The 24108-nt window shown below is 45.1% G+C and overlaps 1 protein-coding gene across 2 annotated transcripts in view; it reads left to right on the top strand.

Annotated features, from left to right (window-relative positions):
* Positions 1-22997, top strand: part of prkg1b (protein kinase cGMP-dependent 1b) — an 809007-nt gene extending 786010 nt beyond the window's left edge. For both annotated transcript variants that reach the window (XM_041209924.1, XM_041209923.1), the window contains 6 exons: positions 133-274; positions 1180-1343; positions 2562-2684; positions 2923-2985; positions 9083-9149; positions 19699-22997. In XM_041209924.1, coding sequence (XP_041065858.1) covers positions 133-274; positions 1180-1343; positions 2562-2684; positions 2923-2985; positions 9083-9149; positions 19699-19797 — 658 coding nt within the window. In that variant the 3' untranslated portion in view covers positions 19798-22997. The remainder of the gene's footprint in view (positions 1-132; positions 275-1179; positions 1344-2561; positions 2685-2922; positions 2986-9082; positions 9150-19698) is intronic.
* Positions 22998-24108: the final 1111 nt, after the last annotated feature.

Genomic DNA, 24108 nt, shown 5'->3' with positions numbered 1-24108 from the left:
TAGCACCATTGCCTGGCTGCACCACCAGCTGCATCTCATGCCAACCTGAGCCATACAACTAACACATCGAGTCTGGACTTGTATGTTGTGTGGGGCAATTTCTCTAGTGTAATTTGGATATTTTTCTTGCAGAGGTTCATTCGACGATGCTACCACGCGTTTTTACACAGCCTGTGTGGTGGAAGCCTTTGCCTATTTGCATTCCAAAGGAATTATTTACAGGGACCTCAAGCCAGAGAACCTAATCCTTGATCATCGGGGTTATGCTAAACTGGTGAGTTTTGGAAGGCTGTGGTTTTGTAAAAAGTCTACTCTTTTATTAACACTTACAATGCCACTGGAGGGTAGGAAATTTGAAGCATCTTTGGCTGGCCAGTTTAGCTCTGAGTTCATAAACTGCAACACTGCCCGGAATTCACAAGTGGCTTTATACTAGTATATTTAGGTCATCTAAACAAACACTTTGAAAATAAACTGTTCAATTCTACCAGCCGTTCCTTCTCTGTCTGTCACTCTCTATTTTGACTATTTTAGTTTTGCTTTCATTGATTCTCCACTTCGTTCTCCCCATTGATTTTTTTTTTAACCTTAAAGTTTAATTATTTTATCTCCCTGCTTTCCCCTTCCCAACTAACCAACATGAATGTGAGAGTCATATCCCTAAAGCTTGGATTTAATGGCTGGACAGCAGCTCCAAAGGACTGTTTTCCTATGGAATTGAGGTCCGAGAGTCTAAGTATTGATGTCAGGTTTGTGTTCTGGCCATTGCACCCCACAAGTGTTTTCTTCCCTACCTTAGATTCCCAACTTCATTTCCTGAAATGAGAGGAAAGGCAGGCCTCAGGCCTCAATCCACCTGTTTTCAGGATTCTGCCCAAATTGCCCATCGGCTGACCAAAGGTGCAATGGTTTTTCAACAAAAGCCAGGTTAACTTCCCTCCTTGGCTGGGAGGAAACCAGCTGCCATCATTATAAGGGAAACTGCATGTGTGAATTCTATCCATCCACCTCATCACTTGGTGCAACCTAGTAAGTGAAGACTGACCTTGATCTCTAAATAATGTCTGAGCCAAACATTAAACAGTGTCTTTATTGGTCACTCAGAGCGTTATGTTGCAAATTATAGCCCAGAAGGACTTTACAGAGTCACAAATTAAAGGTACTTGTCTGTGTGATTAGGTGGACTTTGGGTTTGCCAAGAAAATAGGGTTTGGAAAGAAAACATGGACTTTCTGTGGGACTCCAGAATATGTGGCTCCAGAAATCATCTTGAACAAAGGCCATGACATATCAGCAGATTACTGGTCACTGGGAATCCTTATGTATGAACTCCTAACTGGCAGGTGAGAAAATCCAGAACAGATTTACAGTACCCTATATTATATGTAACTTCTTTAGTCTGCTGATCCATCATGAACATACTGCAAGGCTTGTGTGCATTGCGCTCGCTTCCTGTCACACTTCAGCAGTCATTCCTGAAGGCCCACTCCAGTGTAAACTCTGACCCACCGTAACTATTTTATCCTTCTAGTCCCACACTATTTCCCAAACCGAGAAGAGGCTGCATTTAATACTGCAAAGAAATATTTCCAAACACGCAATTTGTTTCTTTCTAAGCTGCAAGAAGACACAAGTCAACCCCCTTTGTATGATCTATCCCTGACCGATACCAAATCTCACCTCAGGGCACTGAGTTTATATGTTGGCTGAAATTGGATTCACATGCTGTTTTCCCAATGCTCGTAAACAGACTTGACAGGAAATAACTGTGTTACAAATGCAATCTTAATTCTGCCATAAATTTTGATGGAAAAGCTATCTGTCTGGCACAGCTGGTAGCAGCCTCACCTCTCGAGTCAGAGGTTTGTGCCTCAAGCCTCAGGTCAGGCTGTCAGCATGCCATCCAGGCTAATGTTTCAGCTTGTTACTGAGGGAGTGCCGCATTGGCTGAGTTGCCGTCTTTCAGATGTGACAGTGGGCCAAGATCCCAACTGTCTCCTCAGATGGACATAAGAGACCCCATGGCACTAGCCCAAGAAAAAAAGTAAAGGAGTTCTCCCCGGTGTCCTAGTCAGTGTCCACCCCTTGACCGACATCACTAATACTGACTGGATGATCATTTACCACATCCCCATCTGTGGCATCTGCTGTGCACAAAATTGCATCACATCAACAACGTGATTGAAAAAGAAAAGATTAATCAGCTATTCCTCATGTGTTCTGTTCATGGGACATTGTATGCAATTTAGTTGCTGCTTTTGGCCATGAATGAAAGTGGATAAACTTCAAAAATAATTGGAAGACCCAGAGGATGTGAAGAGGTTTATGTAATTGCAAATTATTTCTCACGAGGACGGGGAAAGATTTTCCTTATTTGATGGCAAGGAACATGCTTCATGTAGAAGAAAATCAAACATAAAGATGGAAAGAAGCATGGAAATTCATTTAACAGTGCAGCTAAAAGGCCAGGCCTATATTTATTGCTTGGGGATAAATGCATGGTTTCCTAGTCATTGTGTGAAATGATTTCTAATTCTGTATTGCCTCTTCATTTTACAAAGCCCACCCTTCTCAGGTCCCGATCCTATGAAAACATACAACATCATACTTCGTGGGATCGACATGATTGAATTTCCAAAGAAGATCACCAAAAATGCTGCTAACCTCATCAAGAAACTATGCAGGTGAGTTTCCACCAGAATTGGCCATGGTGAGGGTATGAAAAAATTCAACCAGCTGAACTGGTCAGAGTTGTAAATCTCTTTGACCAATTGCCTGTGTGACATTTAGAAGAGAGTTCTTCCCTCCCCTCCTGTCACTTTAATTTGTTCCGGGGTTTAAGTCAATACACGACTGTAGGAAAAGGTCAAAGTTTTGAAGAGGGATTCAATTATTCAAAAACATTCTCTGCTCTCTTATCAGGGACAATCCATCAGAAAGACTTGGGAACTTGAAAAATGGAGTTAAAGACATTCAAAAACACAAGTGAGTCTTTCCTTAATGGCATCTTTGTGCAATATTGTATTAGACTTAAAGCAACCTACTTAACTACCTAAGTGTACTGTAACAAAGAGACTCCTTTTTATTTATAATACATTGGGGTATGAGCAGAATTTGCCCTTGGCGAGCAAGCTCGGCGGGGGGCAGTTGGGAAGCCGCCCGCCGCCTGTGATTGGCACCGGACCGTGATTTCATGCTGGCGGGCCAGTTAGAGTCCGCCCAGCGTAAACGTGAGTGGCAATGTTGGGCGCTGCCTGTGCGGTGGGTGTGGGGGAAGGGGAGGAAGATGGCGAGCCGGGCGAGTGTGACCTTTGTGCGAGTGCACGCTTCATAATCTCCCTGAGGCACAGAGCTGCCTTGGGGAGATGAGGAGATATGAAAAATAATAATTTAAAAAATGAAAATGTAATGAAACATGTCTCCTCATGTGTCTCTGTCACATGAGCAGGGACATGTTTCTAAATCAATTTTAAAACTTTTATGTTATTTGTATTCGCTTTTGAAAACCTCATCGCGCCCATGGATGAGGTTTCTAAAAAAAATACAAAGGCCACTTGGCCTTTTCACCTGCCCACCAACAGTTAGGTTGGACAGGCAGTGCAAAATTTACTTTAATTGATTACTTAATGGCCTTAACAGGCCGCCTTCTGATTGTCGGTGGGCACGCTGCAGGCTCCGGCATGCGCCTGGTGACCGAACTATCGCGCAACTGCGCGTTGACGTCAGCATGTTTGGCCAACGCACGTCATTTCACGCTAGAGCAGGTTGGGCATGAGCCTGCCTGCCGAGCTAAAATTTCTGCCCTATGTATCAGAGCTTGTGCACCCATTAATTGTATGTTGTAATCTAATAATTTTGTGCATTCACTTAGTGAGTGGATTGTTTACTTTAACCCTGTTTCTTCAAATTGCTATTCTGCATGGGCAGTTGTTGAAAAAGGGCTAGGTTCGATTTTAAGGGTTTCCTCCCTTGATAAGCAACACTTATCAAAGTTCAATTAAAACAACTGAGTCTTCATGAACATGCACATTAAATTACTGATGCTAGTTAAAAACGTTAACAGCCATGGATTGATGGCTGAGGTCTAGCACTGATTGAAAATCATTAGAACTAATAATCGTCTTGAGTAAGTTAGACAGCACTGGGACAAAACTTGGTTAAAAAAAGTTGTCGTTGGAAATATGCCCATTCCGATTTTTGGATGAACATCAGTTTAGGCATTCTGGATTCTCATCCACACGAGCTGCCTGCTTTGATGTGCCAGATTTTTTTTTATTCATTCATGGGATGTGGGCATTGTTGGCTATGCCAGCATTTATTGCCCATCCCTAGTTTCCCTTGAGAAGGTGGTGGTGATCTGCCTTCTTGAACCGCTGCAGTCCATGTGGTGTAGGCACCTACAGTACTGTTAGGAAGGGAGTTCCAGGATTTTGACCCAGTGACAGTGAAGGAACGGTGATACATCTCTAACTTAGGATGATGAGTGACTTGGAGGGGAATTTCCAGGTGGTGGTGTTTCCATCTATCTGCTGCCCTTGTTCTTCTAGATGCTAGTGGTCGTGGGTTTGGAGGGTGTTGTCTCAGGAGCCTTGGTGAATTCCTGCAGTGCATCTCGTAGATGGTACACACTGCTGCTACAGTGTGACGGTGGTGGATGTGCTGCCAATCAAGCGGGCTGCTATGTCCTGGATGGTGTCAAGCTTCTTGAGTGTTATGGGAGCTGCACTCATCCAGTCAAGTGGAGAGTATTCCATCACACTCCTGACTTGTGCCTTGTAGATGCTGGACAGACTTTGGGGAGTCAGGGGGTGAGTTACTTGTTGCACAATTCCTAGCCTCTGACCTGCTCTTGTAGCCACAGTATTTAACTGGCTTGGCCTGTTCAGCTTCCGGTCAATGGTAACCCCCAGGATGTTGACAGTGGGGGATTCAGTGATGAGCCATTGAACATCAAGGGGCAATGGTTGTTTAACTCTTGTTGGAGATGGTCTTTGCCTGACACTTCTGTGGCACGAATGTTACTTGCCACTTATCAGCCCAAGCCTGGATATTGTCCAGGTCTTGCTGCATTTGGACATGGGATGCTTCAGTATCTGAGGAGTCGCAAATGGTGCTGAGCATTGTGCAATCATCAGCGAACATCCCAACTTCTGAACTTATGATGGAATGAAGGTTATTGATGAAGCAGCTGAAGATGATTGGGCCAAGGACACTACCCTGAGGAACTCCTGCAGTGATATCCTGAAACTGAGATGACTGCCCTCCAACAATCACAACCAACTTCCTTTGTGCTAGGTAAGACTCCAACCAGTAGAGTGTTTTCCCCCTGATTCCCATTGACTCAATTTTTGCTAGGGCTCCTTGATGCCACACTCGGCCAAACGCTGCCTTGATGTCAAGGGCAGTCAGTCTCACTTCACCTCTTGAGTTCAACTCTTTTGTCCATGTTTGAACCAAGGCTGTAATGAGGTCAGGAGCTGAGTGGCCCTGGCGGAACCCAAACCGGGCTTCAGTGAGCAGGTTATTGCTAAGCAAGTGCTGCTTGATAACACTGTTGATGGCCCCTTCCATTACTTTACTGATGATGGAGCAGACTGATCAGGCGATAATTGGCCCAGTTGGATTTGTCCTGTTGTTTCTGTACAAGACATACCTGGGCAATTTTTCATGTAGCCGGGTAGATGCCAGCATTGGAACAGCTTGGCTAGGGGCGCAGCAAGTTCTGGAGCACAAGTCTTCAGTACTATTGGCAGAATGTTGTCAGGGCTCATAGCCTTTGCGGTATCCAGTGCCTTCAGCCGTTTCTTGATATTACGTGGAGTGAATTGAATTGGCTGAATACTGGCCTCTGTGATACTGGGGACCTCTGGAAGTCGAGATGGATCACCCACTCAGCACTTCTGGCTGAAGATTGTAGTAAATGCTTTAGCCATATCTTTTGCACTGATATGCTGGACTCCTCCATCATTGCAGATAAGGATATTTGTGGAGGCTCCTCCTCCAGTGAGTTGTTTAATGTCCACAACCATTCATGAATGGATGTGGCAGAACTGCAGAGCTTAGATCTGATCTGTTAGTTGTGGGGTCCCTTAGCTCTGCCTAGCACTTGCTGCTTATGCTGTTTGGCACACAAGTAGTATTGTCTTATAGCTTCACCAGGTTGACACCTCATTTTCAGGTATGCCTGGTGCTGCTCTTTGCATGCCCTCCTGCACTCTTCGGTGAACCAGGGTTGATCCCCTGGCTTGATGGTAATGGTAGAGTGGGCGATATGCTGGGCCATGAGGTTACAGATTGTGTTCAGTTCTGCTGCTGCTGATGGCCCACAGCATCTCATGGATGCCCAGTCTTGAGTTGCTAGATCTGTTTGAAATCTATCCCATTTAGCATGGTGGTAGTGCCACACAACACGATGGAGGGTATCCTTAATGTAAAGGCGGGACTTCGTCTCCACAACAACTATGCTCTGGTCACTCCTGCTGATACTGTCATGGACCAATGCATCTGCGACAGGCAGGTTGGTGAGGATGAGGTCAAGTATGTTTTTTACTCTTGTTGGTTCCCTCACCGCCTGCTGCAGTCTAGCAGCTATGTCATTTAGGAGTTGGCCAGCTCAGTCAGTAGTGGTGCTACCAAGCCACTCTTGGTGATGGGACATTGAAGTTGACCAGCCAGAGAACATTGTGCACCCTTGTCACCCTCAGTGCTTCTTCCAAGTGGTGCTCAACATGGAGGAGCACTGATTCATCAGCTAAGGGAGGGCAGTACGTGGAAATCAGCAGGAGGTTTCCTTGTTCATGCTTGACCTGATGCCATGAGACTTCATGGGGTCCAGAGTCGATGTTGTGGACTCCCAGGGCAACTCCCTCCTGACTGTATACCACTGTACCACCACCTCTACTGGGCCTGTTCTGCCGATTGGACAGGACAAACCCAGCAGAGATGGCAGCAGAGTGGATGGTGGTGTCTGGGACATTAACTGTAAGGTATGATTCCATGAGGATGACTATGTCAGGCTGTTGCTTGACTAGTCTGTGAGACAGACTGTAAGACTAACCCCTAGATATTAGTAAGGAGGACTTTGCAGTGTCGACATGGCTGAGATTCCCGTTGTCATTTTCGGTGCTTAGGTCAGTGCCGGGTGTTCCGTCTGGTTTCATTCCTTTTTTGTGACTTTGTAGCAGTTTGTTACAACTGAGTGGCTTGCTAGGCCATTTCAGAAGGAATTTAAGAGTCAGTCACATTGGTGTGGATCTGGAGTCACATGTAGGACAGACCAGGTAAGGATGGCAGATTTCCTTCCCTAAAGGACATTAGTGAACAAAATGGGTTTTTACAAAAATCGACAATGGTTTCATGGTCATCATTAGACTTACTTTCAGATTTTATAATGAATTCAAATTTCACCATCTGCTATGGCAGGATTCAAACCCAGGTCCGCAGAGCATTACCCTGGGTCTCTGGACTATTAGTCCAGCGACAATACCACTACGCCATCGCCTCTCCTTGCCAGATAATGCAAGATCAGCTCTGCTCCATAACTTGCTGGCTTTTCCAGCACATCTCTCATCACATGCCAAGAGTACTGAGATACCAACAGCCAATGAAGAGATTCCTGCTGCCCTGTGTGTGTGTCAGGCATTTTCACAGCATTTTCGCACCAGGCATGGCAAAGCATAGAGAGGGCACTGATGCCCAGGTGAGCAAAGGACAGGGAGTGTCCATGATTTTTAATTTAAGGTGAACTTCCCCTTCAAAACCTGTGCCCAATGAGCATTGCGTTTGCTGCAGCACCATTCAGTGACAACTGCTGGGGTAGGTGTCTATTTTAAATGAACACTGGGGCTCTAATACACAAATTATGCACTAGCTGTTTTAAGAGGAATCTGCTGTTTTACACTCTATTATACTTTATACTTCTTTATACTCTATTTATACTTGATTATTTAATGTAACATTTATCAACTGAATTTCCTATCCATGTCACACTTTCTGTCATCCATAGAGGCAAACCTACTTCTCATCAGAAAATTTCATGCAGCTGATTGTCACATATACAAATTTTCATAATAAATGAAAGCACCAATCCCCAAAGTCCTTCCGTGTTGTGCCAGGTACCGAGGCAGGGATTTTCTGGCCCCGTCATGGGCAGGACCTGCTGCGGGCGAGGCAGCGCCCCAGCCAGAAGTCCAAAGACTTGCGGTAGGACCGGATGATCCCGTCGGTGGGAGGCTGTGGAAAATCCCGCCCTGAGGCTCCAATTTCCGCCACTCTCACGTCAAAAATTTGGCAAATACATGATACCATTTCATCCGCTTTATGCAATTAAAGCATGTGATTGCCTGACATTGAATTATCAAGAGGAAAACCTGTCTAATGACCCCCTTCTGCTGCTTGCTTCTGAATTGTTTTCTTTGTTGCCACAATATGAATGGTCACTGAAACAAAAACAGAAAGTGCTGGAAAAACCCAGCAGGTCTGACAGCATCTGTGGAGAGAAAGGCAGAGTTAACGTTTCGAGCCGTTATGGCTCTTCTTCAGGGCTGAATGGTCACTATTCCTTTTATCACACAGAATAAACACATCAGGTTTCATGTATTTTGAAAGACTAGAAATGAGGAAGTAAATTCATCTTTTAGAAAGGTCAACATCCCTGTTTACCTGAGAGTTATATCACAGGAGTGTGAGTGTGGATGCATGAGAACAAGTGTATATATAATATTGAACACTTGATACTAGAGTTGTTGCATTTACTCATGATAGATATGGGACACAAAAGTGCCAGCCAGCTCTGTGTGAGAGGATGGGCTTGAGTTCTTGAAAAAAACTGATGGTTTGAGTTCTGACATTTGAAAATCTCAGTGAAAATTAACTTGAAACATATAGGTGACTATGCCTGGCCCCCCTTTGCACTTTAAGATCTCAAAGGACCAGGTCTTAGATACAAAGAACACACACAGACCATCTGTTGATTTGCAGTGTGCCTGCTTTAGATACCCTAAGTACCATTGTTTTGTGTAAAATGGAAAAATTTATATTTTTAGCAAAGTTACAACAAAGGACATTTGTTTCTTTTTTCCAGGTGGTTTGAAGGTTTTAACTGGGAAGGATTAAGGAAAGGTACTTTAACACCTCCAATCGTATCTAGTGTAAGTATACAACCAAGGTCTCCTTGTGGAATTGTGATACCTGTGATACCTCTAAATATTACTGTTAAACATTTTATTAAATGGGATTCTCCAGAGCTTTAAGCAGTTATTTGGCAGGTAGTAGCTATGGTGACATGACTTAGAGGGTGTTTCTAAATGAGGGGTTCAGGTGTAACCAACAAACACATAAGTAAAGAGCAAAAGACTCAGCCCCAAGATTAGGTCACTCTCATTAAGTCACTCCATCATGTCAGCTTTGTTTGGTTTAAAAACTCAAGGGATTTTTCTCTCCACTGATAGCAAGTTCTTTGCAGAGAATTACTGATTGTGATGACAGTTTTCTGAGAAATAATCTGAAGTTGCTGGCAATTACTCCCATCTAATAATCATGATTAAGGCCCTTTCTCTGTTAACATTCTCCAAAGCTGACTAGCATTTGTACAGCCAAATTTGTAGCTTTCCACTTGGCTGATTTGGTAGCATTCTCATCTCCAAGTTAGAAGGTCAGCCTGTCAAGTCCCATGCCTGAACATAAATACACTGCTTGGACTGATGCTTCAGTGCTGTGTGTATCTAGTGGTTCTGTCCTTAAGTTGACATACTCAGCTGAGGCTCCTTCTGATCGTTCACTTGCATGGCACTATTTCAAGAATATCAATCAAGAGTTCTCTCAGTGATCTGTCCAACATTGCCCCCCTCAACCAAAAATTGATTAGCTCTTTGTTCATCTATTTTTCTGTGTGTGGGAACATGACTGCTATATTTATCCATCTAACAACAATAACTAATTGGATGTGAAGTGATTTGAGACACCCTGCCAGGCAATGATAAGGCGTTCCACAAAGCCAAGCTGTTTCTTTCTCTCCTTATATTTGAGGCCAGAATCTAATTAAAGTCAAAGCAAGAGCAAAACACTGCAGATGTTGAAAATACTCAGCAGGCCTGTCAGCATCTGTGGAGAGAGAAACAGAGTTAACATTTCAAATCATTGGCTCTTTGTCAGACCTAGGAGTGCGAACGGAAGCTCAGGGTCATACTTCCAGATTGAACAAATGTGTTCAGCAAAGTGGTCACTCAATCTGCATTTGGCCTTCTCGGTGTGGAGGAGACCACATTGTGAGCAATGAGTACCGTATACTAAACTGAAAGAAGTACCTTTAAATGCTGGAAGGCCTGTTTGGGGCCTTGGACAGTGAGAAGGGAGGAGGTAATCTTGTAATTGGACATTTCACGTACAATATCAGATTTTATTCTATGATACATCTACAAAAAAAATATAAAATTCAAACCTCCCACTTCCTTGTTTTCTTCAAAGAGGGAGAAATTGTGGTGCAGAAGGTGTTCAAAGTTCCCTGCAGGATGGGGGAGGGGTTGATATTCCAGGTTAGATCTATTGCTCGTTCAGCTGGGGAACGGGGTCTGTATCTGTGGGCTTTAATCCATCTCATCTCGGTTCTGATGCTGGCAGTCTGTAATGTCATTTCTAATCTTATTTCCGACCTATGCAGTTCTGTCCTGTGTTCTTCTTTACCTCTTTCCAAGCTTTTCTGCCGCCATGTTGTCATGCTCTTTCATTTTGTATGGGTTTTTATTGAGATGATCTTTTTGTTTCCAGCTTTTCAGAGGAAAAAAAACCTTTGAGCATCCACCCTACTCTGAGATAGCCCTTAATTTTTTGCAGCACGAGAAACACTATCTTCTTCCACGCCTTTGTTTTCAGTAAAGGTTTTACCTATCTTCCAGTTTTCAGATGAAACCTACACACACACATCGTGAGCCAGCACTCTTACTTTACAGATACTACTGGGTCCCCATTTCTGAACGTCAGTTTAAAGCCATTATCACCTTTATCATTGGCCTTTAGAAACAGTTCCTTAGCTGATATAATTTTTTTAAACTGCAAAATATTAACATGTTGGTGTGAGTTTTCAACTGTATCCATGATTTTGTGGAGGATTGTAAGTGACCTGACTCACCCGGGGTTGGCGGGGAAAGGGCAGGAGGATGTGGTGGAGCTGATTGATAGGCTTAGCTTCCAGTTGGGCAGAGAGCAGGCTGCAAGACCAGGCACCCACCAGGGAGGTTGTGGGCGGGGGGGTCTCTGATTGGGTAGGACGGGAGGGGGTGGCTGATTAGAGGTGCCCAATTTGGGATGCCAGTGGGCTAGAGGTGGGGGAGTTGGGATGGGAGAGTGGGTCCAGTACTAGGAAATCAGGTCCCATTGTCTGCTGAGTGCAGTGGTTGGAAGCCTCTGGGGGGAATTCTGAGGCCTTGGGGTAAGATCGAAAGCCTGATGGGGGAGGTTGAAGGTCTCAGGGAGAGGAGGTTGGGGAGGGGAAAGAATTGGAGGTCTTAATGAGGGGGGAGGTCAGAGGACAGAGGCTTGTAGGCAGGAAGGGATTGGAAGGGTCTGGCAATGGCTGATCATGAGGTGGGGAGGTGGTTTGATCAGGCAGCCATGCTGAATTTAGCTGACAGGTGGAAAAGCACTTACCTCCTGATCCAGCAATTCCTCACTTAGGCTTAGCTAGCACACGTTCCCTCGAGGCACACAAAACCCAGCTGTCCACAGTTAAATTACAAAGAGTGAATACAAATGAGACACACAGCCTCAGTATAATATTTAAAGTGCCAACCCATCCCCTGGGAGCAGTTTGCTGGTCCACCCATCATCCCACCTCCATTAACACTGGAAGTGGGGGGGGTTGAAGGTGGCTAGGGTTTTGGTTTCAGACTTTTAGGACTTCAAACCCTCACCCCTCTGACCCAAACCTGCCTGTTTTTCGAGTTAAAATTCCACAGCTAATAAAGTACTTCTGAAGTGTAATTACTGTTGTAATGTGGAGAAGCAAAACAGGTAATGGCACAGCAAGATCCCACAAAATATTTTTTTAAAGCAGTGTCAGCTGGTGGTATAAATTTGGGACAGGACACTGCTAAACTTCCTTGATCTTCTTTGAAATGGTGCCATGGGATCTTCTAGATCCAGGTGAGTGAGCAGGCAATTTAAAGGCTCATCCAAAAAATGGCTCCTCAAACAGTGCAGCACTCCCTTAGAACTACACTGCAGCCAATAGTATGGGCTCAAGTCTTTGGACTGGGCGTGAACCCACAACCTCCTGACACAGAGATGAGAGTCCTCAAAAGAACCAAGGCTGACGCTGAACTAGAGGGCTACATTGATATAATCCCAAACATGACTGAAGTTGGGAGAATGGAAGATGAAATTTCAACATGCTCTTATTACAGAATCACAGAATGGTTACAGCACAGAGGGAGGCCATTTGTGCCATTATGCCTGTGCTGGCTCTCTGAAGGAGCAATTCACTTACCTTCATCCCGGTAGCCCTGGGGCAGAAGTTTTAGCTCGGTGGGCGGGCACGTGCCCGACCTGCTTGAGCATTAAATACAGCTCGTTGAAGTCAGCTGAGCGTGCTGGAGTCAACATGCACTCTCGTGATATTTTGCTGGGTGGGCATGTGATGAAGACGGAGACACACCCGCCATTAATTAACTGGCCAGTTAAGGCCCTTGAGAGATCAATTGTCTCCGGGTTTACGTGGCCCATGCGATTTTTAGACCATCGCACAGGCAAAACGGGCAGGCGGGCAAGTCACAATTAGCAAAACCTCATCCACGGGCGGGATAAGAGGGGTCAGTGGCCTTGTCAAAGTGATTAGTGAGGAGTGCAGGATATCACTTGCTGCTGCTTGCTTCTGTGAACAGGACAGCTGCATCTCATTTCAGAGCTGCATTCAGAGAATTTAGAGGCTTCAGTTCAGGGCTCAGCTGTTGTTTTCCAGGCCCCCGGAGGATTCACACCACGTGGGGCCTTCCAGGTATCAGACAGCCTTTCCTTACCCTGGTAACGGGGATTGTGCTCTCCGCTGGAGGCACCTCCTCTAAGGAGGAAGAGGGCCAGAAGGGGGAGGAGGCCAGATGTCTCAATTCAGCCTCCAGGGGGGCCACCTGTGGGAGGAGAGGTGCAGGCACAAGAGGCCAAAGCAGAATCCAAGACAGGAAGGGCTGCCGAAGACGCCACCATCCTGCTGCCAGGGTTTACAGGTGGCAAGTGCAGCTACCTCAATATGTCTGAGGTGCAATGCCGATGGAGGCACCAACTGTCAAGGGAAACAGTGACCTCCACCTGTCAGAGGATCAGCCCTGAGATTAGCTCTGACTGTGTAGGTGTACACCCCATGCCAGTGGCTCTGATGGTCACAGTGACCCTAAATCTCTATGCCTCCAGCTCTTTCCAGGGCTTCGTGGGGGATCTGTGTGGAGTCTCGCAATCAACTGTCTACAACATTCTGTTCAGGCATGCATTGACTTTCATTCATTACCATACAGATGTGGCCAGCCAGGCAGAGCAAGCCAGAGGCTTCACGGCCATTGTTGGCTTCCCCTGCATCCAGGGTGCTATAGACTACACACATGTGGCTATCAAGGCGCCAGCAGGTGAACCCGGTGCCTTCGTCAACAGGAAGGGATTCCACTCCATGAACGTGCAGATACTGTGTGACCACAGGATGCAGATTCTACAAGTCTGTGCAAGTCGGCTCCCACAATGCCTACATCCTCAGACACTCCCAGGTGCCGGGCTCTTCAGTGCTCCAGCCCGACTAGATGAATGGCTGCTGGGTGACAAGGGCTATCCCTTGAAAAGGTGGCTCATGACGTCTCTCTGCCACCCAAGAACAGAGATGGAGCAGTGGTACAACAGGAGCCATACCTCCACAAGGGTGGCGGTAGAGAGAACCATCGGTCTTCTCAAGATGTGCTTCCGATGCCTGGACCATTCAGGGGGCGCATTCCAATACCCCCCAGATCATGTGTTAGTGGTTGCATGCTGTGCTCTCCACAATCTGGCACTGGCAAGGAGGGAACCAGTGGAGGAAGAAGATCTTGATGCAGCTGCACAGGCAACAGATGATGAGTTGAGTAGTGAGTCTGAGAACGAGCACAGTGAGGAGAACGCTGAGGGCATAGACGCTGACCTGGGTAACCTCCAGGGAGTCAGGGACACCCAGGATGCTTTGATCCAACGCTCCTTCAGCTAGGCTACCAAATAAGAATCACCACCGCATGTCAAGGCTGCAGGCTCCATACTCAATCCCTGACAGGACCATTTCCTTGATCAGCAACATACACTATGTGCCTGTGCAATAAAGTTTCAGGAGACACACATTCATCATTACATGGTAACCTACCCTGCACCTACAGAACAAATGAAGCATACAAAGGCCAGTTGCACAAAATAACATCTCATTTACTTGTGAATGTGAAACATTGCAGAATTCAACATTAACTGGTGTTTTCCATCACACTATTAAAAAAAGGAAAAGAAAACTGGGGGAACCAAATATCACCCATGTTGTGCTTAAGGTACTTTAAGTTTTTTGCTTGCGGGTGCTACGTCTAAGTGCTTCCCCCTCGCTAGCACCAGCATTGGAGACAGCCTGCTCACTCTGCTGTCCTGTTGGCCTCGATGACCTTGGCGGGCATCCTCTGGCCTGTGGAGCCTATGCTGACCCGGCCTGGGAGGGGCGGCCAGTGCCATGGCTGGCATCTCCCCAGTTGCCGCAGCCTCATCAGATGTCATGGTCACTGGCAGAGGGGCGGAGGAGCTACTGTTGTCATCCGAAACGCCCTGAGAGGAGCCCGAAGAGATGACAGGCAGCTCGTGCGCCAATGTCAGGTTGCTCTGGACCTCTCTGCTCACCATTGATGGATGGGTACCTAGCTGCCCAATCCATCTCCCACACTGACACTGACCACCTGAGGCCATTGCCTGTGTGTGGGCTTGCAGGTCCATGTGCATCCTCAAGAACCCCTGATTGAGTCCCTGGAGCAGCCTCTCCATGAGAGTCGCCACTGTCTCCATGGAGGAGGCAGTGCTCATGCTCCACAGGGACTCCTCCACAACGGACACCATGGCACACATACCCTCATGTATCTCCGCCAGATCCTCCCACACACCCTGCTGGACTTGCAGCATCTGCTGCCTCAGGGATGACTCCAGAGGCACATCATCAGCCATCGACTGAGCATTGTCCTGGCTCCCAGCAGTCCTCCAACTGCTGGTGTCCTCGGCACTCTCTGCCTCCGCCGGTACCTCAAATGAGTGTGAAGTGCCCTCACCAATGTGCATGATAGACTACATGGCGATGTTATGCCCACCGAGATGCTGGTATCTGTGCTGGTGCCTGCTTGACAGAGAGGGTGTGACGCTGGTGCGTGGTGAGCATGGTGGTCCTCAGGGGTCAAGAGTGGGCCTTCATGCTCCTCACAGCGAGGGGCTGCTGGTAAGCCTAAAAGGGAGAAGGACATGTCATTAGTTTAAGTCATGAAACTGTCACTATGCATGCCGGGCACCCTGATGAGACAGAGATATGCATCATGGTGCCCTCATCTTTCGATTATCTATGGGGATTCCAGGTTCGAGGCTCACATCAATATACAGACTACACTGGAATGGTTACAATAGTTGACATTCTCACCTCAGTGCACTGCACACTTACCTTCCTCTGACACCCCAACCTCACTGCGGCCGCTTGGCCGAGGTGCATGGCGCTTCTCCAGCTCCAGGGCCTCCTGCTCGTACTGCATGAGGATGAGGAGGTATGGGGGGTGGGGGACATTGATATAGGATGTTTTCTCCTGAAAGAACAGAGGAGCATTGATTAGTCCCCTCTCTATCTGTAGTGTAATTGTAGCCTGGCCAACCCCACCTGAGGAATACCTTGCAGGGCTCAGCTCATTCGTGACCCTGGAGCCATAAAGCACTCAGTCCAAGCAGCCAGGGCTCACCCCCTTAGCCAGATCCTGCCTCATTGACATTTGTCACTCACACTCTAACACCTCCGAGGTCCACAGGGGGATGGGCAGCTCATACAAAGTGACCCCTGCCAACATGGTACTTACCCTTCCTGATCGCAGGAGATGGTTAGAGTGCTTCTGGCACTGGACCCATGTGCACCTCACCATGTCGTGGCTGCTGACCCTGGAAGCCACCTCCTCCCAGGCCTTTTTGGTGAGGTGGGGAGGCTCCCTCCTCCTGTCCCTGGGGACGTGTTTCTCTCCTGGCTGCCACCTCCTCCAGGAGGGCAGTGAGGCACTCATCTGAGAAACGCAGGGCCGACTGCCCCACCAGCCTGCCCTCCTGGCGGCCACGTCCACCTGCTACGATATCTATACACAGGACCTCCGCATCCTTTGGTGGCAGCCTTCCAGGGGCTGCCAAGGCCACACGTGAATCGGTCGCCAGGTCGCCATTGGACCCGATGAGCATCATGTCCCTGCCTGCCCCTTCGCGCTCATTCCCAAGCCGCGTATCACGCTGGGCGGACCTTAATTGGCCGGCCCACTTAAAACCGTGGAGCGCTGCCGATTGTGGGCGGCGGTTAGCTTCTCGTCTGCCCTCTGCCCAGCTCCACTGACCCCGCATGCCAAGGGCAAAATGCTGCCCCTGCATATTCTTCCTTTTCAGATAATAACCTAATACCTTCCCAAATACATCGATTGAACCTACCCCACCACACTCTCAGGCAGCGCATTCCAGACGCATTCTTCTGACCCTGTCCACTTTAAGAGTAGTCTTGTCTTGCTCGTTTTATATGAGCTACAAACCCTTTAAAATGGAGCGTCAGGAGAATATGGTAATATTCATTGGCTAAGTTTGGCAGCACAAATTTTTCAGCTCCGCGAGTAGGTTTTCCAAGGAGAAGCTTTGCGCATTGGGACCGCACATCAGGAATTTGAACACGCAGAGGTTAGCTTGCCCAACCTGATCCTCACCCATTAACACAATGGCCCAGAGCTGCCATGGAGTGGCAGTCATGGTCAGATTGCCACTCTGCTCTGTTTTACTTACCCATCCTGAGCCAGGTGAGAACCGCGCAGCGCAGCAGCTCCAGAGTCTCCGGAGCAGCGTCGAGGGAAGCGCTGCCATGCCCCCTCTTTACATCACTAGCTGCAGTAGTTCAAAGGTCCCAGCCATTTTGAGAAGTTGAATGTGTTAGGTCAGGGTGGTCAGGAGGAGTGGGAGTGGCAGGCTGATCTGAAGGGTAGTCAGGCCAGTGGATGGGGTAGTTGCACGGGTAATCCAGATGATGGGAGGTAGTCAGGGGATCGAGAGGATGTTTGGGGTGTGGGGCCATAATTGGGCATTCGGGAGGGTAATTGGGGGTGTGGGGAGAGGGGGTCAGGGTGGGGGTGGGGCATAGTTGGTGGGTCGGGAGGGTATTTGGGGGCGGTGAAAGGAAGTTGGTGGGTTGGGAGGGTAGCTGGGGGTGGGGGGTCAGTACCATAGTGACCCAGAAGTTAGAAGTGGCTTTAATCCTTCTAATCTTTCCTGAGTAACTATTCTGCTAAGAGAGTCAGAACCATCTGAAGTCACTAATTTAAATCGGAGTTTCAGAGGGTTCCAAGTGCAGGATAATTGCCTATCAGAAGTTTGAACTTTCCAGGCAATTCCTGTGCTGTACTTGCTTGGGGACTTCTGGGGGGTCCACAGGGCACTTTTGGGGTCCCTCCAGTGTACAACCCCCCAGGGAATGGAAGTTCCAGGCAGATGATGAGAAAATCCTGTGGAACACAACAAATTCCCCTTACAACTGCTTGATTCATAATCCTGCTGTAGGATGCTCCACGTCAGGAGTACCAGCTTGTAAAATCTACTCCATAATGCCTAAGGTGGCTATAAAAGACCTCATAGCACTATTTCATAGAAGAGGAGGGTAATTATTCACAGCGTCCTAAACAATGTCGCTAAAACAGATTATCACATTGCTCATTGTAAGAGCTTTCTTTGCGATGGATACTATAAAAGCTATGGGTCCTGACAAAAGCTAGGCAATAATACTTTTGCTCCAGAACTTGCCGCACTCCTAGCCAAGCTGTTCCAGTACAGCTACAACACTAGCATCTACTGGACAATGTGGAAAATTGCCCAGGTATATCCTGTACACAAAAAACAGGACAAATCCAACCTGGCCACTTACCACCCCATCAGCCTACTCTTGATCATTAGGAAAGTGATAGAAAGATTCATCAACAGTGCTATCAAGTGGCACTTAGACAGCAATAGCCTGTTCACCGATGCTCAGTTTGGGCTCTGCCAGGACAACTAAGCTCCTGACCTCCTTACAACCTTGATCCAAACATGGATAAAAGAGCTGAACCTAAGAGGTGAGTTGAGAATGACTGCCCTTGACATCAAGGCAAGATCTGTGTATGATATCAAGCAGCCCTAGCAAAACTGACGTCAATGGGAATCGGGGAAAACTCTCCACTGATTGGAGTCATGCCTAGCACAAAGGAAGATGGAGGTCAATCATTTTAGTTGCAGGACATCACTGCAGGAGTTCCTCAGGATAGTATCCTTAGCCCAACCATCTTCAGCTGCTTCATCAATGACCTTCCCTCCATCATAAGGTCAGGATTTGGAATGTTCGCTGATGATTGCACAATGTTCAGCACCATTTGCAACTCCTCAGATACTGAAGCAGTCCATATCCAAATGTAACAAGACCTGGTCAACATTCTAGCTTGGGTTGATAAGTGGCAAGTAACAATTGCACCACACAAGTGACAGGCAATGACCATATCCAACAGGAGAGAATCTAACCATATCCTCTTGACATTCAATGGCATTCCATCGCTGAATACCTCAGTATAAACAGCATGGGGTTACCATTGCCTAGAAACTGAATGAGACCAGCCATATAAATATTGTGGCTACAAGCAGGTCAGAGGCTGGGAATTCTGTGGAGAGTAACACTTGCCTCCTCGAAGCCTGTCCACCATCTACAAGGCACAAGTCAGGAGTGTGATGGAATTCTTTCCCCTTGCCTGAACAAGTGCAGCTCCCACAATACTCAAGAAACTCGATACTATGCAGTGCAAAGCAGCCCGCTTGATCGGCACCCCATCCACTATCGATGCACAGTGTCAGCAGTGTGTACCATCTACAAGACGCACTGCAACAACTCACCAAAGCTCCTTCAACAGCACCTTCCAAACCCACAATCTCTACCATTTAGTAGGACAAGGGCAGCAGATGCTTGGAAACACCACTACCTGCAAGTTCCCCTCCAAGCCCCACACCACCTTGGCCTGGAACAATATCACCATTTCTTCACAGTCACTGGGTCAAAATCTTGAAGCTCCCTCCCTAACAGCACTGTGAGTGTAATTATGCCACATGGACTGCAACAGTTCAAGAAGGTGGCTCATCCACACCTTCTCAAGGGCAATTAGGGATGGGCCTTTCCCATGGCACCCACATCCCATGAAAGAATTTTTAAAAATTAGCTGTCACATTTCTCACATTACAGTATTGACTACACTTCAAAAATACTTTCTTGACTATAAAGTGTTTTGGGAACATCCTGAGGTCTTGAAAGGCGCTGTATAAATATAGGTAGTCTTTGTTGAAGAATAACATAACGATGCAGCTTTGCAAACCTCCATTTGGTAACGAGAGAAGCGGGAAATAACTCACCATGTTGAGTCACCAGTTAAAAAATGACAATGTTTCTTTCTGCAGGTCACGTCTCCAACAGACACGAGCAACTTTGACAGTTTCCCCGAAGACAATGATGACCCGCCTCCTGACGATAACTCCGGATGGGATGCAGATTTCTAAATCTGTTCCTTCAGACTTGCTTCTGCCTTGCCTAGGACAGCATCTTGGTAAAAGGGGGAAAAAGAGAGACTGCCAGTCAATGGAAAAGAAACGAGAAGGAGGATCAGTGCGCTGGGTCACCATGATGCCTTGACTGATGCCTGCTACACTCATGATGGTGGCATTAGGAGCTACGCCATTAGAGAATTGCAATGGTGTTCCTTTAAAAAAAACACTTTAGGTTTGAATCAAAAAAATAGCAACTTAGATGGTGGTCCTAGAGCAACTTGTTTTATTAGCATACATGTAAGGCTTTTCCTTCACTGAAGTGACTAGTGCTTTGCTCCAGAGACCAGTTAATACTCAAAAGGTAAAAGTGGGTCATTTGAAACCAGTAAAGTTATTCTAAATTTAGATTTTTTCTAATTAAAATAAGACAAACGTAGGTATTTATTCGGGGGATTTTTATTCATGGGACTATGTTAGTTGCAATAGAATTGAACTGGGATGTTCCCATTCTTCAGTGCAAGTGCACACGTCCCTGTGTGCGACAAGCCAGTGTTGTACGCACACTCTGAAAGGACCAGTAAAACTATTGGTCAACCACTTTTCATGTCAAGTCACTTTACTCATTATTAGTCTGAATATTACTTTTGATTTCAGCAATATATTTAAATGTGGCATCATGTATTTATATACACAAAGCACAACTGCTGATGCTATCAGGATTTGTTCCCTACCCAGCCCCAAATTAGCTGCCTGCCTCACCAATTAATATTAAAATAGTCTCCTATACCTTGTAAACGGTGAATATGTTTCTCTGTACTGCAATGTGAAACTGGTAGAAATACTAGAGGTCAAATACTGCCTGAAGATGCATTTGAATAATAATCATTTCTGTTTGACATGCCACTGGATTTAAATGCTAGCTGAAAACTATGGGCTCTTGGAAACTGTTCAATAATTTGTTATCACAGTCAGAGCTCTGAGCAATGCTGTCAAAGATATATGTTTTTTTTTAAATCTAACTTTTTATTTTAGATTTCCTTGAATAGAATTCAGACCTCTTTCCCAACCCACAGCTTCTAAACGGATTGTATGAAAGTACTGAACTTTCTTTTTTATCCTGGCCAATATTTATCTCTCAAAAGCATCACAAAAAGAAATCATCTGCTCATTTATCTCATTGCTGTTTGTGGGACCATGTTATGCACAAATTGACTGCTGCATTTCCTACATCACAACAGTGATAAAATACTTTTTTTTAAGAAGTATTTGATTGGCTATGATGTATTTTGGGACATCCTGAGGTTGTAAAAGGACCTATAACAACATAAGTTCTTCCTTCACCTGTTCCTTTGTGTCACTGTAGAATGTCACCACTAAAGGAAGCAACAAAAGAAGAAAATGAGGAGAAACTGAACTAAGAGCAGAAAGGCTGGTGACTATCAGCATCCAATAATGTTATTAGGGCTAAAAATGTACTTTAGAACCCATTTCTCACCCTCAATATCAAATGCTAACAAGCTGTCACTTTGAATTTAATGCTCTGTCTTCATTTAAGGAAATGTACTCTATAGAAAAACATGGAAATATAACATGTAATACTTTACAAGAACAATCGTATCTCATCTGGATATGCTCTGGATTATACTTTAGAAACCAGCGTAAAATTTCTTTAAGCTGCAGGTATGAAATGCTTCACATTTCCCCAGAAATGGCCACCACTTCATTGATAATACACACTCCTGCAGGAATGGATACAAACAGTGAACATGTTTTCCTAATGCCCCTTTCCATATTTATAAATGGAGCAACTAGCACTCCTGATTAAATCTGCAACTTCTTAGTGTTTTTGGGCTATTTGTCTTTACCAATCTTTGCCGTCTGTACCAATGAATTCATCAAAAGGGTGTTAGGATCATCATGCATCTTCTATTTCTGGTGAATTCTGAAAATTGAAAATGAAAATAATGGAGGGAATTGTGGGGAGTGGGGCACATGAAATACATCTGAAGGAGGAAGTTCTATATACAATCTCATGCGAAGGAGCAATCAAGCGCTTGTAAACCCTGTGGGTCAAGAGGCTCTATCACATTTTCAGCTTTATATTTTTTAAATGTATCTATGGTTTTTATTTAATTGGACCACAAGCTCCATATTACTGTAAATAGGCAGATAGGTTTTGGGTGTTGACACTTTGTGTGTGACTTAATCTTTTCTTTTTAGCTGACTTGATATGTTTCCCATTTTATAATGTAACCCAACGCTTTTGAACTGTAAGAAAAAGCAGAAGGCTTTGGCCTAAAATTTCTGAACCATTGTAAAGATCATTTCTCCCATAGGTTAGACTAGGTTTGGCATTGTCTGAAGTGCCTTAAAAACATGGCATCCAAACAGGTTTATAAATTTGGTCCAATGCTGCGTTAACTCAAAAAAAAACACAAAACAGAAAAACCTCAAAGATCAATCCTTCTTAGCTGGCTTCTGTATAAATTGTCTCTTCTGTAAGGTTTAATAGGTCTTTTTTTTAATATGTACGAGTTGCAGTAAACATTCTATGGTACCATTCATTATGTTCAATTTTAGAGAAACTGTGAAACTGGTGATGACGTAATGCATCATTTCTGTGAAATGTGTGCACATGCAACAAGAAAAAGTTTCATGGCTATAACTATCATTGCTTTGGGTATCATTGCTTTGATTTGTATATGCAAATCCATCTTATTTTAATTACCTGTGTTGCAAAAATTAAGGTGAAATTATCTCCTTAATGTTGTCAAGTTGCATTAAATGTGGCCCTGGCTGACACAATTCAGAAACTTTCAGAATATCTGTAAAACTTAGTCTCATCAGAATACTGAGTTTAAACATTGATTTAACATAGCTGATACCCACTTTTAAGATCAATATTTCCTGTCTCTAACAAGAAGTTTAACATCAATCTCACTGAACGTTTATAAATTTATATAAAATATTTGTTGGGAGTTGTTTCCAAATTAGCCTTTGTTTAGATAAACGAGCATGGCAAATTTGTCAAAATGTATATTTTGTCACTGAATGCTGTTCACAGGCTTGTTGCACTCCTTTGGTTGTAGATTTTTAACTTTTACATATTTAATTGTCCCTGATTTGTCCTGTATCTCCCTGCAGCTGTCAATGCAGAGTGCCTGTTATATACTTTCTAGAGCTGAAATAAAGATGATTACTTTTGAACTATATATGAAAACTCCTACTGCTGATGTTTAAATAACTGCATGAAAAATTAGCCCTTAAAAATCACCTAATAGCTCAGTGAATAAATACTGTCACACAGACTGGGTTGGTGTGGTAACATGAGGAAACGATGAGCATACACATAAGGTTGGGGATAGGCTGTAATGACAAAGGGTGAGGTGGGACAGAAAGAAAGAGAATAGGATGGCAAGATAAGACAACACAATGGATGAGATTCAAGTTAATGTAGGGGATAGTAAGGGAAGGAATGAGGAGGTAACAAAATACAATGGCCTGAAATGTCCAATCGTTTGTGCTGGTTTTTTATGGTGCAGTTCATCTAATATCGATATAACCAGTGCGAAAGATTGCAGCATTTTAAGCACCAGTTGCGTTCTTTTTAACTGGAGTTCCCACAATCTTTTGCGCTAGTTTCAAAAACAATACACTTGAAGCAAATCTCATCCACAAAATTGGCCAGGCTGCCAGGGTGAATTGAGTTTTTCACTCAAGCACACTGGCTTATCAACCACTGCAAAATTTGCCACAATCCAGTGTACTTGGGCAGCATTTTAAAACATAACTTCTAAAAAACTTTTGGAAAACAAATGTAGTTTTAAACGGCTTTTTAAAAAAAAGGAGATATTTTCTAGTTAGATTAGTGTACAGTAGTCAGTACCTTAGTAAATTAAAAAACATCAAAACCTTTCAAAACGATCTTATAGCCAAAGGTTCCAGCTTAATTTTAAAGCCTTCCTCAAGGCCTGTGAATGAGTACAATGAGCAGGAACTCCCAATAGTGATTAACTCATTCTGAAGGTGTGGTCAGTTTTGTAGGTGAGGTTTGTTTCTAGTGCAATGCTTTGAAAGTTAATGCAAAAGATTGCAGAAACTCGAATTGCACTGGACACAACTTCCACTTAAAATTCTTCCTTCTTTCATACTTGTTACACTGATATCGTCCGAATTGTGCTAAAAATTAAAACAGTGAAAACAGAGTGGAAACTTCAGGCCACTGTTTTTGCTATTAGGACTGACATGCCTTGTTGCTGCATTCAAAATAAGTGTTCGATTATGTTCCAACATCTTCATTTCCACCTCTTCAAATTCCAGTGC

The sequence above is a fragment of the Carcharodon carcharias genome, chromosome 17 (genome assembly GCF_017639515.1).
Source record: "Carcharodon carcharias isolate sCarCar2 chromosome 17, sCarCar2.pri, whole genome shotgun sequence".
NCBI lineage: Eukaryota > Metazoa > Chordata > Chondrichthyes > Lamniformes > Lamnidae > Carcharodon > Carcharodon carcharias.
Note: the sequence above shows the minus strand (reverse complement) of the source record. Positions and strands in the feature narration are given on the sequence as shown.